Source organism: Astatotilapia calliptera, chromosome 20, assembly GCF_900246225.1.
Source record: "Astatotilapia calliptera chromosome 20, fAstCal1.2, whole genome shotgun sequence".
Classification (NCBI taxonomy): Eukaryota; Metazoa; Chordata; class Actinopteri; order Cichliformes; family Cichlidae; genus Astatotilapia; species Astatotilapia calliptera.
Window position 1 is genome coordinate 10532493 of NC_039321.1, and position 18569 is coordinate 10551061.

The 18569-nt window shown below is 40.4% G+C and overlaps 1 protein-coding gene across 1 annotated transcript; it reads right to left on the reverse strand.

Annotated features, from left to right (window-relative positions):
• Window positions 1-1888: 1888 nt before the first annotated feature.
• Window positions 1889-10325, reverse strand: LOC113013075 (deoxynucleoside triphosphate triphosphohydrolase SAMHD1-like). The gene is made up of 15 exons (XM_026153667.1): window positions 9996-10325; window positions 6530-6690; window positions 6302-6438; window positions 5956-6029; window positions 5011-5178; window positions 4812-4912; window positions 4503-4611; window positions 4317-4408; window positions 4103-4224; window positions 3871-3998; window positions 3189-3218; window positions 3008-3106; window positions 2745-2852; window positions 2553-2666; window positions 1889-2467 (listed from the first exon to the last, which is right to left on the reverse strand). The coding sequence occupies exons 1-15, from the start codon at window positions 10002-10004 to the stop codon at window positions 2450-2452; spliced, it is 1470 nt and encodes a 489-aa protein (XP_026009452.1). The 5' UTR covers window positions 10005-10325; the 3' UTR covers window positions 1889-2449.
• Window positions 10326-18569: the final 8244 nt, after the last annotated feature.

The window sequence follows — 18569 nt, forward strand, 5'->3', positions numbered from 1 at the left end:
TTTCCTCAAAAAAAGCGCAAAATCTTCTCAAACATTATTTCGCCAGCTGTGTGTCCCTCTAACGGTAGTAAGCCGAGCAATTTCCCATCCAAAAAACGGACATATACGCACAACTGTGCACTATCAGTTCTGTCTGTGATCTCCTGCTATAGACATCAGTTTTCTTCAGGTCATCTAACAGCATTTCAAACTCGTCTGACGCCAGAACTTCAACTCTACGAATATTTGAACTGTCCTACAGGGGTACGTTTTTAATAGCAGATGTCACACTTACTTTAATTTATTCATCACTTTTCACCGCATCCACCACGGCCAGCATGCAGTATTTCACCGTTTCAGAATCTGTGAAAGGTCTTTTTTTCTTCGCCAAGAAGCAGGAAGGGAAGATGCTGCAGCTCTCTCTTGGGCTGTACAGGACCCTCACCATGGTAGTACAACTCCGGTTGTAAGATTATTAAACTCGGTAAAATGAATAAGCATTTGTCAGTCCAGGCAGGGTTAAACCGACAGTTTTCATTGTCAGTTTCATTTTGCGCTTTAGGAGTGAGAAAGACATGCTGTTGTCGCATCATATATTACAATGATTGTTTAATATGTTTACATCACGGTGCATTGTGGGTTAAATATTGCTAGGCTGCTAGGAGTGTTGCATTCACAGTCTACACTACGCTGTAGGAATTTTTAAAAATTTTTAAATTAACTAATGAATAAATTTTTTGCGTTTTCTCTGTGTTTCTGCCAGGACAACAGGCAGGGCCACTCGCAGGTTGCTTCTGGGCCGCATTTGGCCCGCGGGCCGCCATTTGAATAGGCTTGACATAAAGTGACTCGGTGACGTAAACGCGTAAAAAAGGCGGTGTTATGTACAGTAACTTCATATCGATTAAAAACGTCGGAGCTGTCAAGGAGAGACGGTCATTATCATGGACGCTATGCGGTAAAGCACACGGATCAAACAACACTGTATAGTAGTCTGCTCTGTTCTTTAAATATTTAAAATACAAGTGTAGCAATTTTATTCTATTTACTTTGATTAATTAATTGAATGGTTTATAAAACAAGTAAAATAAATATTTGCATAGTTATAATTTTTTTCTCTCATTTCTTATAACTATATCTAATGATACTAATGTACTAATGATAACCCCATTTGAATCAATTCTACCATCAGTTTTGGTGCTTACAATTCACTCTGATAAATGTAAACTGTAAACCTGCTGCTGGATTTTTAGTCATCCATTATACCTTGAACTTGTTCCTATTCACCATCAGTAATTTGATTTAGTGTTATTTTCTCAAAAATCATAAATATAAACCACATGCTTGGACATGTCTTAAAGCTCTACCTCAGTTTTCTAGTATCTGGCTGTGCACTCTGTCCCTCACCTTTTACTTCCTGTATGTTCTGCCTGTAGATGCTTGTTTGCAGTAGTAAGGTGTGGACCTTCAAGTCACCAGCTGTTGTTGTCATAAATACCTGGTGCCCACTCCAACACCCTGCCACATTGTAGACTGATGTTAAAACACTTAGCTGAATATGTAGCTGTTAAGAATAGGTGCATTTCTAGCCTGATAGCATCAGTGCTTCTTCCCCAGCCTAATTCCTGCAACCTCCCTCCTTTGGCTCAGCCTTGGATGATCTTTTTAATACCAGTTTATCATCTGTTATTGATAGGAGAAAATGCCCCATAAAATGGGAAATAAATGGCCTTTAAATTAGGAAAGTAAGGTAAACTAAAATGTTTACCTTTTTTCCATCGTTGTATGTATGGGAAGTCAATATACACTTTTATAAATATAGCATTATATCAAAATTTCTTCTTTTGGTGTAACTTCAAAATGATACAACAGAAAGAGAAAAGGAGCTTTTATTTTGAATAGACCAGAAATCAACAAACACATCTAAACAGTAAAACAGCTAAAAGTTTCAATTAACCTTTGGTAGGTTTTCATTTAGAGACCCATTACATAATAAAGAATAAATTTTCACACAGTCAAAACTCACAAGAATACCCAATGCTTGTCTTAACCATATATTGATCAGAGCTGAGCTATATGATATAATATAATAGTGAAAATTGCGTGATATATAGTTTATTCAATACATGACTTGTTTTAGATTTTAGGTTCTTACTTCACATTGATACATATTGAAGAAAGTAAAAAAGCCTTGCTAACCACAAAACCATATCAACTGGAGATGTGGAAGATTTACAAATCATTCACTATGTAAATATATTGGTTATATTTAATTTCCAAACTAAACCACTTAGTTAAAATAAAAGACAAAAAACAAAAAGAAGATATTGTAAAATAGACAAAGTACTTAACTTTTATGATTTAAATTCCTGTTTCAGAATCTCTGCAGTATCATTAAAACTTAGTGTCTGAATGTTTAACATCTTCAGATTCACTGGGCGTCTCCTGGTGTTGCTTTTTTGACGTCACTCTAATTCTCCTCCACCTCCTGTATTTATATAAAGTTCATTAGTACAACCAAAAAGGCAAAGTTATAAATCTGTAATTTGTAATTAGGACTCTAATATTAATACCTTTTTCACAGCCTCGAAGCACTTCTTTGCATCTTCCAGACGCTTATCATTACGTCTCTTCCAGTAAACCCTAATATGCTTCTCAGAAAAGCATTCTGGGAGAAGATTGGATACCTGACAACAAGGACAGTGACATAAAAATGACAAAATGTGCAGCAGAAAGTTGCCCTATATATGCACTGTGATTCTGACCTCTTCTGGCTTGATCTTGAATCCAATGGTAGGGTTAAACTTGCTGTAGAAATATGTATAGTTACGGATCGGGTCTTCGTTGTTCTTTCCATAGTCAAATTTGGCAACCTAAATGAGAAGTGTGACAGAGAAGCTGGTGTTTATATTCACATGTAAATAATGGCTCATTGGAGGTTCGCAACATCTTTTGAAACAAATGATTATTAACAAAATCCAAGATATTAAGAAAAGACTTATTGAAGGCAATTAAATTAAAAACTCACTTTAACTTCAAAGTTGTCGTTTTCAACCTGTTTTCCATCCTGTTTTCCATCCTTAGGAATGACTTTAGCCAGTTCTGTTTTTAAACGTTTAGTCACGTCCTGAAGTAAGGAAGAGAGAACATGAGCCTTTATCTTATTATTGATTTGTTAATCTTGTTTTATAATGAATCCTCATTCTTACCTCTGCTTTCTCTTGGTCTTTTGTCTTGAGCTGAGAAAGTCAGAAAAAATGGAGTGAGAAGACAGAGATTTGTTCATTATTGGTAACAGTAAGAGAACCTTTACATTACACTCCTTCCATGTGTTTCTCAATTTTCAATTTTTTTTCTGTTTGAAACTGGACTTTTCTTAGATTCCTAAATTCAAGACTTTCTTAGGTCTTCCAAGACTTTAAAATATTTAAATCTACAGCTTGGTGTTTTAGTTCACACATAGAAAAAATACTCAGAAAGTAGTAGTAGTGTATACCTGTCTAGCTCCTGTTAGGGCATGTGTGTAAAGGCAATGTCAGAAAAGCCAGTCACATATCACGTGCTGACACCAGGCTTTATATTAGGTTGATTTTATTAACAACAACAGGGAATAAACATGGAGATTAAACTGGGCTAATAAGAGAGGTTTACGGAATAACTATTAAAGACTATGTATTGAAATCCCTTTCATCAAGCAACATTAGCAACAAAAATTTATTGTTGCTAAACGTTTTTTGCAGCCATGCACATGAAAAACTTGTTCCATTGTCAAAACTTTTTGGCCATGACTGCATATTCATAATGTCAGGTTTAGAAATTGTAGATAAGAAAACATCTTCAGCTGTCAATAGTGAACTTGTAATACAAACACATGAAAATCTAACTGCAGACCTTTATTTCACCCACAAGCTGGTACAAATCTCGACACATTATCCTCTGTATAATCTGTGCTGCCTCTTCCAGAGAGGAAGGGGTGGAAGAACAAGCACCATAGTGGAGTATTTGTTCAATCACTTCATCTACAGAGCAAACAGAACAAATAAAGTGCATGTATAGACAACTTCAGATGTTTTAAAAGTTAAATGAGTAGTTAATTTTAAACACCACACTTCAAATCCTCTACCTGTCAGGTTGGTGTATGCCTCCATGTGCTTTTTAGCTTTGGAGAGACGGCACGCCTTCCCTTTTGCCCATTTAATTTGGAAGTGTTGATCCTGATCTGCTTTTAAGAGAGCGTCTTTAATCCTGAATAAAAATGGCCAACATGTCAGTTTTAGGTGAGACAGTAGACAAATTAAATGTTGTGTAGTACTGACACCTAAACTACAGGTACTCACATAATCTCTACTGCCATTTTTACTCTGTGCTGGTAGGCTCTTCTGTGGAGAGAGTTTCTTGTGTGGAACATGTCATACAGATTTGCCATTTCCTGTTGAAAGCATGGCCATAGTTTAGTCACAGATAATGAGATAAATAGCTCGCTCTTTTCAAAATTAATTAAAAAAAAAAAAACAGGTCAGCACCTTGTCTCTAGAACAAATGTGCAACTGCCCGTCCACATTACACACTCTGGCAAATACGATAAAGCGTCGATGGTCAAAGTTGTTCTGGATGCCCAGGTGGTGGCAATCCCTGAAATAGGAGTGAGAAGATGTGGATTTCAAAAAACAACCATTCCCCCCACAAAGAGGTTCAAAGTATTCCTGAGATTCTTCATATCGTGTAGTAAAACAAACATTATTGAATATTGTTGATGTTCAACAGGAACTGATACAGAGAAATTTAGCAATACAAGTTAAAAGAGGACAGTTTTACTGGATAGCAAGCTTCACCTTGCAAAGTAGTCAAACTTGTCCACATCTATTCCATTTTGTTTGTTTGCCACAATTTCATAGAGAAAGGATTTTTCATTGTTTCGACCTTTATACAACTGCTGTGGAGACGAAGCCAGAATAATAACATTAGGCACAGTTTTTTCCAGGAATAATCCTGACTGATTTCAAAACATTCACACAAAAAAACGATGAATACCTCATTCAGAGGTGGATCGTTCTTCACAGATCCTTTAATCATCTCCTTGATAAACACCAGGTCATTCTCATTGTCACATTCTGTTATCAATCCGTACTCATTCATCACTGGCGTCAGTTTATTGTCATCCACTAGATGATCAAACATTAATATAGAGGCATCCTCATGCTGCAAGAACACAAAGGCAAGCATTTTAATGATCACAGATTCAAAGTGGACCCCCCCTCCACCCCCCCAAAACAAACAAACAAAAACACAGGTTAACTTCTCAGGTAATAAGTAATCAAACAACATTTATATGCATTTCAAATTTCAAATGTAACAGTCACAATTCCTTTTACAAAGCCAACAGGTCTGACCTAACCTGTGAAATGCATGTTCATTGTTAATTTACCATTTAGTGGAACTGCTGTAGCTAATGTTACTTGGCAAATTTATTAATTAAATTTTATTTAAACAAATAAAAGCCCCATCATAATAGATGCAAAATATTGACAGCAGTAACAAAAGGAGAGATTTACTGTTCTTCTTTTCACCACCTGCCTGCACCAATATGATTTTGTTTTTTGTTTTTTGCTTTTACATCCATCTAAATTAGTATTCTTCAGTTTCTTTTACAGAGGCTCAAATTTTCCTAACTTTGGACAGAGACAGTTTGTTTTAAGTTTTCAGTCTTCAGTCACAGTGGAGCTAACTCAGTGAACCTGTATTTATTCTGTATGGACTTTGGATTTCCTCCAGGTACTTCTCAAAGTAGAGAAAGTGCTCAAAGTGTGTGGAAATAAAGTTTTGTAGTGCTTCAAGTGGTCAGTGAGACCAGAAAAACAGCGAAATAATTGCTGGTCCATTTCTATTTTTTTCTGTATTTTTATATATGTTTCAGTTTTTGGAATGACTGCTACGACCCATTTCACACAAACTGAAACTAATATTTTTCTTTCTTACCTCCCATTTTTCACCATTTGGGTCTGCTTGAGGGTTGAACATTCCATCAAAGACATGAGAAAAGGGCCCGTGACCTTGAATTGAAGGGGGAAAAAAAGGTGAATGTGTGAACTTCAGATTGGGTGACTTGTGATAAATTCCTGTCAGGCACTGACAAAAATCAAATAAAAACCTATTTGATTATATTTGGTTATTAATACTTTTGTAAATTTCCAGGAAAAAACAGTCTCCTCCAACTTTCAAACAGAACAACTTGTTTGAAGGAGGGGTGCATGGACTACATGATGGAGCCACCTCACATCTTCAATATAATGCATGTAATACTGAAAAACTGTGTATGATTTACCCAGGTCATGGCAAAGGCCTGCAATCTGCACACAAAGGACATCTCGGTCATTGATGAGGGATTCTGAGTTCAGTGACGGCTCCTCTAACTGTTTTGCCCTCAAAGCTTTTACAAGCTCTCCTGCCAAATGCCCCACTCTGTATCACAAAACACACAGTTCACCATGAAGCAAACTGAAAAAACAAACAATTTATCAAAAAATGTGTAACTCCAAACATGTTGACATACCCAACTGAGTGCTCAAAGCGGTTGTGTGACGCTCCTGGAAAAACATAATAACCGCCCCCAAGTTGCTTGATTTTTCGTAGTCTCTGAAACTGGGGTGTGTCTATGATCTTGACAAGAAGTGGAGGTAACTCGATGTGGCCATGGATGGGATCATTAAACACCTGAGTGAAAAAAAGAAAGGAATTTTTTTGATAAACTGTGTCTATCTAAAGATGAGTAGTAGTGCTGAGTCTTTTTTTTTATTTTAAATTTATTCTCCCTTAATTTGATTTGTTACTATATTTCACTTCTTATTTGTCATAGACTGCCAACAGGCTCAATATACCATAACCATTAAAAAGGTACATGTGGATGGATTAATAACAGCTGTTGAAAAACCAAAAGGTAACAGTAAAGCATGTAATGCTGTGTGCTGCTCAGGACTGCACCCACACACCCATTTATTTTCCAAAGCAAGAGGGAAAAGAGTCATAGAATTAAACAAATAATGTTAAGGAATTAAACATGAACAACATAAAGTATTTCCTAAAAACCATAATCTACAACTTACCTTTTTTCTGTTTTTACTGCAAAATGCTACCAAACAAACACTTTAAGCATATGTGATGCAAGAAAGCCCATAGAGACAAAAAAAAAATTGGTCAAAGCTGTGATGTGATGTTTAGGTGTACATTTACTAGTGCTTTGCACAAGGGGCAGTCACTTCTGTTGGATTTTACTAAAGAGGCACAGTGCCAGTATTTTGGGGGGCATTTAGCCTGATGACACATTTGCAAATATGTAAACATGGGAGTGGAAAGTTTTTTACTGTTCTACTAACAGTGCACTGATTTCTATACCAAGATGTAGCTACTCAGTTTATCTCAATAATTATTACTATCAAGTAGCACAAATTAGTGCCTTAAAAACAAGCACACCCTCCCAGTGAGGCAACAATGTCTTAAATAATAATAATACTGTGGGTAATGTGAAAGTGCAGGTTTAATGCATGTTTTTTTTCCTAAAAGCATCATGAGCAGATAAATTAGGGGATGCTGAAGAAGAATAAATGTGGTTTTGATATAAAAGTAAAATATTAAAAATTTCTGTGACTGTGTGAGCTCTTTAGGACTTAGACTCAAGTGGAGCACAAATCCAGAGGGCGCATTAAGGGGGTCACAGATGCAGTGGAACCAGGGATTCTCTTCACCCGAGGTGCAATTTGTTTACAAAAAAAAGAAGAAATACTGATAGTCAGGCGGCACAGGTTGGTGGTATGAACAACCAAAAAGAAATTTGTACAAACAAACTGTTAAAAAAATGAAGGAGACTTATAAATCAACTACAGATAATTTCAAAGGCCGACCAGCCTTTATTCTTACAGAGCCACCGTGAACTCCACCCTCAGGAACTCAGCCTCATAAAGCTTAAGCCCCTCCCCTAAGAACAAACCATACAAGTAATTAATTAGTTTATACTCGATACTCATAACCAAAATATGACGATATTCTGTTTATCACTTCTGAGGCTTCGACACAAAAATCACAAATACAGAAGTTTATTCACAATGACTAAAAGGCTATTTAAACAAAAGACTGACAAACTGCCCTTTGTTTCTTACTGCTTAGTAAGAGCCCAATTCCTCCCTACTATAAAGAGGTTTGGAAGTTACTATTTCCTGTTCGCAGTCCTCGTACCTCCAAATGGTGGCAACATGTAATAAAGGAACCTTGAACATTCTGGCAATACTGTTAAATCAACTTTGCAATAAATGGCTCTGAATAGATGGGCCCACTGTGTGACTATTTTATGGTATGAAATGGTATTAGTACAATGCTTAGGAGAATTAGGGGAAGTACGTATTTTATTTCACCTACTTAGGACTTCAAACAAACTATTGAAGGAATAGCATCACACTCACAACTAAAACAAAAACTGTATTTTGTGGGCTAGATGTTATAAATTGCCATTCTAGCATGTTGTGGGATATATGTAGTCCTCTAGAGGGCATCGGTTATCCTGTGAAAATCACGATCCTGGGCCAATGTTATTATTATGATGATATAGGAAGAAAACTAACATGGGGGTATCAGGTAGACCTATCCAGAGGCAAGAGCTGCAGTATTCCAAACTATTCTACCATGTAATCCTGAAATTGTTTTGTGTTCTTTAATGGAAGCTCCTACAAATACATCTCTGATAAAGTCAACCACTAAAATACCTTCACTGTCAATGCCTTTCAGTTCCAAACTGATACTGTGCCTCTTGATCAGTAGCTAGTTTACACTAATGTCTGGTGAAGATAGTTGGTAGATATGACCCCACCTGCTCTGTCATTTTTGCTGTGACATCATTACACATATATTTCTAGGAATTTCACTTTCAGAACTCCACAGGCAGCCACAACACAAGACTGATGCAGCCAATCAAGAAATAAAAAAACAAAAAATCTCACTCACTTTTACAATATCACTAATAGTATGTATTACCTTTATTGAAATAAAAAAAACAAAACAGTAGCACTGAGGTGATGGCATCATGACATGATGCTCCTCTGTTTCTTGAGACTGGGGTATTTGTCTCCTCTTATGCAGTTATTGTGAGCAAAACTGGTCACTGCACATGCTTCATGAATCCAGTGATAAGTTTGAGTGTGCACTTCTTTTGTAGGTGAGGTAAGGACATTTTAACTGATTTATTAATTATGAGCTCACTTCTGCTTTGAAGCAGAAACAATGAGCTTTGAAAATGAGATCTCATTGCAAGGACAGAATAGTAATCACTAGATTAGTTTGCCCTAACCAAATATAGCTCAATATAAAAAAAGGATATTCAGTGAAAAAAAGAAGACTTTTTATACCCCTCACTTTTTGCAAGCATGTAGACAAACATCTTGATGATGTTTGTTCAGGTACAGTTCAGGTACAAAGTAGTTAAAATTTTAGGATGAAGTTACGAATATTTCAAAAAACATTTTGGTTCGAAAATGGAGCAAGTGCAGTGCAGGCTCATTTTTACTGGAAGGTATTTAAACATGTGCTTGGAAAGCAAATTCAACTCCAGGGATACATTTGAGTATATAAACCTCAGTGTTATTGGCCTTCCTCTAAACACAAAAAGAAACTGACACTAATCTGATGGAAGCTACGAGACCTTTGGACTGTTGTGCATTAAAAATCAATAAAAATTCAAATCTTTCTTCAACACAGAACAAAATTCAGTGTATGCATAGATGTGCTGACATAGGACCTGTTTTTAGTAATGACTAGTAATAACTTTTTAGGGATCTTATTTAAGATTGACTATGGATTTAAAAAAATAAAATAAAATAAAAACATCATCACTGTTTATTGAAGGACACAGATAATAATGATCCTTACACTGAGCACTTCTAATCAGGTATAAGGTATAAGACCAACAATTTTCAGACATTAAAACTGCCATTTAAAACTCTAAAATGTAATATTTTAAAGTCTGTTTTAATTACCTTGGCCATGGCGATTGAACTTCAGTCTGCACAAGAAGGATGTCTCTGTCAGCAACATGAAGTTCTGATTGCTATGTACTGCAAGTTCCTCTCTCTATATACAGATATATTTGTTTAGTGTTTTATGATTCTTCTCCACCCTTTGCTCCCATCCTGTTTTTCTGTCTCTCTGTTTATGGATGTGGCACTTTCTCTCCTCCCAATTACACACCTTCACATTTTCACATCACTGCTGTGAAACCTGTGCGTAGGAACATTATTTATTTTCAATAAAGTATTCCTAATTATGTTACTAGAAATAACTGTGATTATTAGAAATGTCACGGCTCGGGGCAGCGGCCGTGTGAAGAGTGGAAGGAGGACTCAAACGCAGCACTATTTCAGATGTGAAGGGTGATTTATTGACAATACTGAACATAAAGTGGAGATGGCAAACAGAACTAAGGATGAACTAAACTGGGAGAAACTACACAAAGGAGTGGCAAACCTGAACATGAAGGGAGAACAGCAGGGAGAGCACGCAGGGAAATTCACCGGGTATGAACACAGACGACGCGACGAGGAGCAGAGGAAAACACACACTATAAGTACACAGAGAGACACTGGGAAATCACACACAGGTGGGGGAAACAGCTGGACCTGATTAACCTGACGAGACAGGGGAACACTAACACCAGGGACCAATAGAGGGAGCACAAACCCAGAACCCAGTATCTAAAATCCCAAACACAAACCATCCCAAAACAGCCACGAATAATAATGAAAGTAATAACAATAAAGAACATAAACACAAAGTCACTGAGTCATGGCCGCAGGACCATGACAGTATAAATTCATATTCTTGCTAAATGTGAAGACTTTGTGAATTGTTGCTGTTTCTGTTGACTTTGACTTATTTGTCTTATAATGGCCGATTGTTTAAAGTTGATTTTGTTTCATAATAAAGTTGAAAAAAACAAAAAAACGAAGATGATTTGTTCATGGCAAGAAAATTCATCTTTTTGGTACTCTGCTTTTTAAAAATATGAACAATTTTTTTTAATTTTTTTAAAACAATGGTTGACAATGTATCAAATCTAAAATTTAACAAAAGACAAAATAAGAAAAATTAAGAAAGTAACAAAATCAAATGCAGAAATTCTAACACTAACTCACTCACAAGTGAGTACCGTATTTTCACAACCATAAGGCGCACTTAAAAGTCTTAGATTTTCTTCAAAAAGTACAGCGCGCCCTATAGCGCAGTGCGCCCTGTGTGTTGTAATGAGGACGTAGTAGAGAACACCATGAGAACGCTAAAGGGTGAAGTGTGTGCGTTGACTTTATCGCACATACCTGTATAAAAGAACAGGTATGTGCGTTATGCAGGACATCGTTGTTTTAACAACCCTGAAAATGGCAAAGAGACACGCTTACGAAGCACAGTTTAAACTGAAGGCCATCAGCTACGCGGAGGAACATGGAAATTGAGCAGCGGCGAGAGAATTTAAGATTAATGAATTGATGGTTCGCAAATGGAGGAAGCTAGAAAACAAGCTCCGGCAGGTCAAGAAAACGCAGCTGAGTTTCCGCGGACATAAGGCGAGGTGGCCCGAGTTGGAGGAAAGACTCGAGCGGTGGATCATCGAGCAAAGAACGAGCGGGAGAAGCGTTTCGACGGTCACCATTCGGCTAAAAGCAGTTTCACTAGCTGAAGAGATGAACATTTCCAAGGAGGTCCGTCTTGGTGCTTTTGTTTTATGAAACGGTGCCATTTTTCCATCCGGACCAGGACTACGGTAGCGCAGCAACTTCCAGCGGATTATAAGGAAAAGCTGGCCATCTTCCGCTCCTACTGCAGCAAACACATCGGCGACAAACACATCCAGCCCAGCCACATCACAAACATGGACGAGGTCCCGCTCACTTTTGACATCCCGGTGAGTCACACTGTGGAGAAGAAGGGGACCAGCACGGTAGCGATACGCACAACGGGGTATGAAAAGTCTTCTTTTACTGTTGTGCTTGGCTGCCATGCTAATGGACAGAAACTGCCGCCTATGGTGATTTTTAAGCGAAAGACTTTGCCTAAAGAGAAGTTTCCAGCAGGAATCATCATTAAGGCAAATGAAAAGGGCTGGATGGATGAGGAAATGATGAAAGAGTGGCTGAGGGAGGTGTATGTAAGGAAAGTGACTCTGACAGTAAAGAAAGTGAACCTGGCATGTTTGATGGAGATTTAGCGCAGCTGTTCAATTCAGACACAGAGGATGAGGATTTCGATGGGTTTGATTGATGATAAAAATGTGAGTACCAAACTTTGTTTTGCTCCTGCTTTATTTTTAAATACGCACACTTGTATGCTTGTGTGTTGTTGATGATGACGAGGAAGCGGGAGCTGTGGAAGCCCATTTCCGCCACTAAAAAAAAGGTATCCTATCTTTCTTGAAATTTCAACTTATTAACTCGAAATTTTAATTTATTAACTCAAAATTTTAAGAAAAGTAACTCGAAATTAAGAGTTACTGCCGATCAGTAATCTACGTGACTGACGCCATTTCCTTGTTACCTGGAAGCTGAAGCCCTCAGCTACAAATGCTACAGCTAAGCTACCAGTATTACAGCCAGTCATGAATGCACAAATTGCTGAGTATTTTCAGCGTGGCTTCACAAATGATGAAATCCTTGTGTTATTAGCTGAATCACATGGCGTTAAGATTAGCAAACGTACTCTTGAAAGCGCCAATTTTTTGTGATACGGTTTTCTGAGGACTGTTCAGCAACTCAATTTGGCCCTGTTAGTGCATATAATTCAAGTATGTATGAAAACTATATTCTGATTTTGTTTATTCCAACAGATTCAGGAGATTTTTCATCACCCACAGTATGAAAAAAAAAAACAATAGGTAGTAGAATAACTATACAATTGTTGTCTGATTTAAGGTGACAATCTTCTGCAGCCTTTCTACTGTGGAAAATAGTGACAACTAATGTTAATAAAACATGTTAACTAGTATTACCTACACCTGGTTTTTGTCATCTAGCTAGGCTAGCAATCAGGTTTCTAGAAGGAATAACCATGAAATACACCATCAGGAAAATAAACCAGACGTTTTCCACTGAATGATCCAAGGTGTACGCTCGGAGGTAGGCAAACAATATGAGAACGACCCCACCAAGGCTTGTAATTCTGGAAATGTTGGAGGGCAAAGAGTAATGCTAGAGTCTCCTTCTCAATTGTGCTATAATTTATCTGATGCTTATTGAACTTTTTTGAGAAGTAGCGCACTGGGTAATCAATTCCCCGATGATACTCCTGCAAAAGTACAGCATCTGCACCATAAGCACTGGCATCCACTGCTAATTTGAAAGTGCGAGTAAAATCAGGGGCACCTAACAATGGGGCACTGCACAACAGGGCTTTGGCTGAGTCAAACGCTTTCTGACAGTCTGAGTTCCACAAAAAGAGGCATGGCGGACTTGACAAGGCAGTTAAAGGAATAACCATTATGGCAGCTGACGCTGTGTTGTTGGTACTGGGAAATCCAAAATGGCCTGGACCTTGTCCGTTAGAGGGAGTACCTGCCCCTGTCCCACCTGTTCCCCCAGATAGGTAACCACAGCATTGCTGGACTCGCACTTGGCAAGGTTCACTGTCAGGCAGGCATCCTTAAACCGGGCAAAAACTTCCCGCAGCGTGTCCATGTGCTCTGGCCATGTTGGTGAATAAACTACAATATCGTCTAAGTAAACTTCACAGCCATGGACACCCAATAGCACCGTATTCATCAGCTTGAGGAGCAAGATAAAACAAGTAAAACAAATGAGCCTCAAGATCCTCCAGGATTTTAGAATTTTCCAAGCGTGCCCCAGAGCTTGGTCCCTGGTGCTCATGCAACCCATCCACCTCAAGTTGGTAAGTGGGTGATCCCACCGTCACAACAGGGGAGCCCATGTTGCTATGACTCCTTTCATGGACCACATATTTCTTCAACATGTTGATGTGACAGACCTGGGACTTTTTCCGCCCACCTGGGGTTTTAATCAGATAATCTATGTCACTGATTTGGCGCTCAACCTCATAAGGACCACTGAAGCGAGGCTGAAGACAAGAATCCACGATGGGTAGGAAAACCAAAACATGCTCACCAGGCAGAAAGGTACGCTTGAGGGTTTTCCTATCATACCTCACCTTCATTTTACTCTGGGCATTAGAAAGCGAGTTACGTGCCAGCTCACACGCAGCATGCAACCTCTTCCTAAACGAACTCACATAATCAAGTACATTGTGTGCGGGTCTGGGCTGGTCTGCAAGCCACCTCTCCTGGAGCAGACGCAGGGGTCCACGCACAGTGTGTCCAAAAACCAACTCTGCCGGGCTAAAACCCAGGGACTCTTGTGTGGCTTCTCGAATGGCAAACAGCAACAACGGCAGGCCCACATCCCAGTCTCAACACAGTACATCCGCAACATGGCCTTTAGAGTCTGGTGGAATCGCTCCAATACCCCCTGAGTTTCTGGGTGATAAGCACTAGACACCCGGTACTTAACAGACAGTTCCGACATAACTTGAGCAAAAACCCTAGACAGGAAATTGAACCCCTGGTCGGTTTGAATGTGTTTTGGTAACCCAAATATAGAAAAAAACTAGTGCTTTCACAATGGCCTTCGCCCTGAGTGATCGCAGGGGAATGGCCTCTGGAAATCATGTGGCCGCACACATTATGGTAAGTACATACTGGAAACCTGCCCTGGTCTTCGGCAAGGGCCCTACACAGTCTACTATGACATGTTCGAAGGGTTCACCTATTATAGGGGTGGGATGTAATGGTGCAGGAGGGATGACCTGGTAGGGCTTGCCAGTCACCTGACAGACATGACAGGACCGACAATAATGAGCCACATCAGATTTAAGCCCTGGCCAAAAAAAATAAAATAAAAAATAGCAGAGCACTCTGTCATATGTTTTTTCTAATCACTAAGTGGCCCAACAGATGATGCTCATGGGCAAGACTCAAAATCTGGGGTCGGTACTCCATCGGCACAACAACCTGACTGACCACATCACCCTCTAACCCAGACACTTGCGCAACAGAACCCCCGGTCAAATTGGTAGGACACAGAACTGGTTACAGCCACCTGCTGCAGGGCAGCAGATCAGCAGACAGACAAAGTATCATCAGACTGTTGAGCCTCAATGAGCTGCTCCCTCTTCACCGCCAAACACAAGTCATCTGATGCCACACTAAAAACCCTAGATTTTTCACCGTTTACCTCCAGGGAAGGGCTAGTATGTGATTCAGAGCCATCCAAGAACGTCTCAGATATGTCCACCACATCACCAAGGAGACGAGCTTGAGCACATGTAACCACACATGCCAGGAAAACTGTGGAGTCGCAGGCTCCAGAAGAGGTATGACACAAAACATCCAGAGTAGGGCATTCAGTGACTTCAGGAGTGGCGGGAAACACCTTTCCCCCAGCCAATGCCTTCAATTGGCAGCTGATCTTGCACCCCCACCCGCACCGTGCCAGATACAAAGGGGGAGGTCAAGGTAACACTATGAAGGGGCATGTGCAAAATACTCATCTTAATTCCCCACACCAACAAATCGGAGCCACAATACGACTGCTTAGAGTAAGGCACAATTCCATGCTGTGCTACAGAATGCTTTGCGCTCGGATCCCTTATTATGCAGTTTGGAACCCGTTCCGCTGCATCACCAGAAAGTGAAAAAGAACCTACAGAGACAAAAGGTTTGAACATTTCATCTATCTCCACTGGTAACACCCCATCTGGCACTGGCCCAGGGTGGTCCACAGTAGAACAACACTGTACTGGCCCCACTCCAGATGTGTTTTTACTCTACAATACCTCCTTGTTCCTTAGCTCTGGACAAAAACCAATGAGGTGACCAAGTTAATGACAGTACAAACATCTGTAGTCCCCTTCCTGCAGGGCTGCGCCGTGAAACCGGAGGTGATCGTGGCCCCCCCCCCAGGCGAAACTCTAGGGCTCCGACACGTCAGAGATGAAAAACCACTTTTGTGAGTCAAGGCAAACTCATCCGCCAAGACTGCTGCATTTGCAAGGGACTCAACTTTCTGTTCGTTTAAATAGACAACAACCCACTCTGGCAGGCACCCCTTAAAATCCTCCAAAAGCAACAATTCCCAACTGTGCAAACTCCTTGACTTTGTGCTAGTCTGACACCACTTATCAAAAAGCAGACCTTTTTCACGCGTGAACTCCACATAAGTCTGGTTTTCCCCTCTCTCACACTGCCAAAATTTCTGATGGTACGCTTCAGGCACCAACTCAAAAGCACGCAACACAGTAGCTTTAACAACATCATAATCCAAGCTTTCAGTCGCTGAGAGGCTAGCACACACCTTCTGAGCCCTACCTACAAGCCTACATTGCAGCAGCAAGGCCCAAACTTCCTCTGGCCATTTCAAAGCATTAGCAACACGCTCAAAAGCAGCAAAAAACGAATCCACCTCAGTCTCACTAAAGGGTGGCACCAATTTAATGTGCTTACCCACATCAAAATCTTGATGGGGAGCCTGGGGGAGACCAGGTGTGAGTGGTGAAGGGGTGGGGCTACAAGGCTGGCATTCTAGCTCTAGCGCTCCCACCCTAAGGTGCATCGCTTCCACCTCCAACTTGCAATTACTCAGCTCCACTTCCTTAATGCGGAGCATCAGCTGGAGCTCCTCAGCTGACGTCCCCACCGCAGGAATAGGAGGAGCTACATAAGAAGTGGTTACAGGAGGAGCAGTGGAAAGAGCAGGTAAAGGAGCTAGTGGCTCCACAACAGCTTTGCCTGCACCTATTGCAACCGCCACATCTGCCAATAGGCTCCTCTCACCCAAGGCCTCGGCGACAAGCTGCCGGAATTCGTCCTTCTTCACCACCAACGGTGTTTGCACATCAAAAAGGCTGTCAATAAGCAGGAAATCACCTTCCTACACTTATTCAACTGCTGCAAGATAGGCTTCTCAACGAACTTATCCAAATCAAACTCCATTGTGGCCAACAACACAAACCAGCCACCAAGAAATAGGCACACAAAGCAACAAACACTTATGCACTTACACAAACACCACAAAACACAAATGGGCAAGGACGAGCCCCCAATTATGTCAGACATCGGCCTAGGGGGCTGGAGTGCAAGACAAGGAAAACAAGAAAAAGACTGCAAAGAAGTAAATCACACAGCTACAGCTTTACAATGACTAGTCGTTTTATTAACTCGACAGGTAGAGAACGTCGGGGTGGGCATGGCCAAAACAACAAACAAACACACTAGAAATGAATCCGAACTGACTTACCTGTAGTGAGACAACCCCAAAAGAAAATACAAGTCTCTTACCTGTCTCCCTACAAAACACGAGAAAAAGGTTCTAAAAGAAACCTCTTCCCACCCCTACAGCTACCATGTCCAGATAGAAGTCTCTCTACCCTATTTTCACTGCAGCCTAGCTCTTCTCATTTCAGAAAACTCAGTCACACGGCACGAAGGAAGTAGGAGGGGGCTGCCGGCCCAGTCAGGTCCCAATTTGTAGCCGGCCTCATTCCATCTTCCACCAATGGTCAGCCTCCACCTGGAAACTTACATAACACAAACATTGCCTGGTGTGGCTAGTAACAGCACCACACGGCAACAATGACCTAGGTCATAACAGTGTACTTGCGTGTGTATGTGTGTCCTGTGATCAGCTTAAGAGAGTGTCCTTCCACCCAGTTAGGCGAAAGCTGACACAGGTAGCCTTGGAAAGATATGGGCAAAGAGAGCCATAACAGTCTCATTATCAAGGAGAAGAATTAGTTGTTGCTCTCAGTCAGCCAGCCTTGATGGTGGGTATCCACATAAGAGAAATTATGTTTTTGTTTAGTGCAAAGGGGCTGTTTCTAATTTTACAGCCGGTCTAAATGTCTTCCACTAGTCATCGGGTATGTCAATTTCCCGTTGAAGAGCCGTGAGCTTCTCCAAGATCTTTTCCATGTTGCGTTCAATAAGAACAGTCTGAGAACTCACAGCTCTTCCCATTGCCTGATCATAGCAGCTAGCCTTGTGGGGTTTTGAACAGCTGTAACCACTTTCTTCAATCTTCAACAACCCAGAGCTGAGCCAGCTCCGATCAGCAAGAACCCTGTTATCATGGTCCGAATAGGTATAAATAGGTATAAATCTTCTATGTCCTCAATCGACAGCCCCACCAGGCAAACGACGCGCCACTTCTGCCACCCATCCATCTTGTGTCCGGCAGGAAATGTCCCTCCGGGACAATCGGGCTCTTCTGAACCCAGGCTTGTTGAGAAAGCCTAGTTGAGAAAAGGGTGTCAATTACGTTGAGGAACCAGTTGATCGAATCCATATTGTTTAGGTTTTAGAGAACAAGACTGAGAGACTCTCTGAAGGTTAAAGTTACACGAGACTAGACAAGGATATGAGAAGCCAAGCAGGAAAGATACGTTGAGGGAGAGGGAGAGAGATATGTCCGCTTCCATTAGAGCCAAAGCAAGTTGGGGATATTTTGACATGACCACGTGTTAACTAGCAAGCTAAAATGGCTTCTGTCATCTGTATC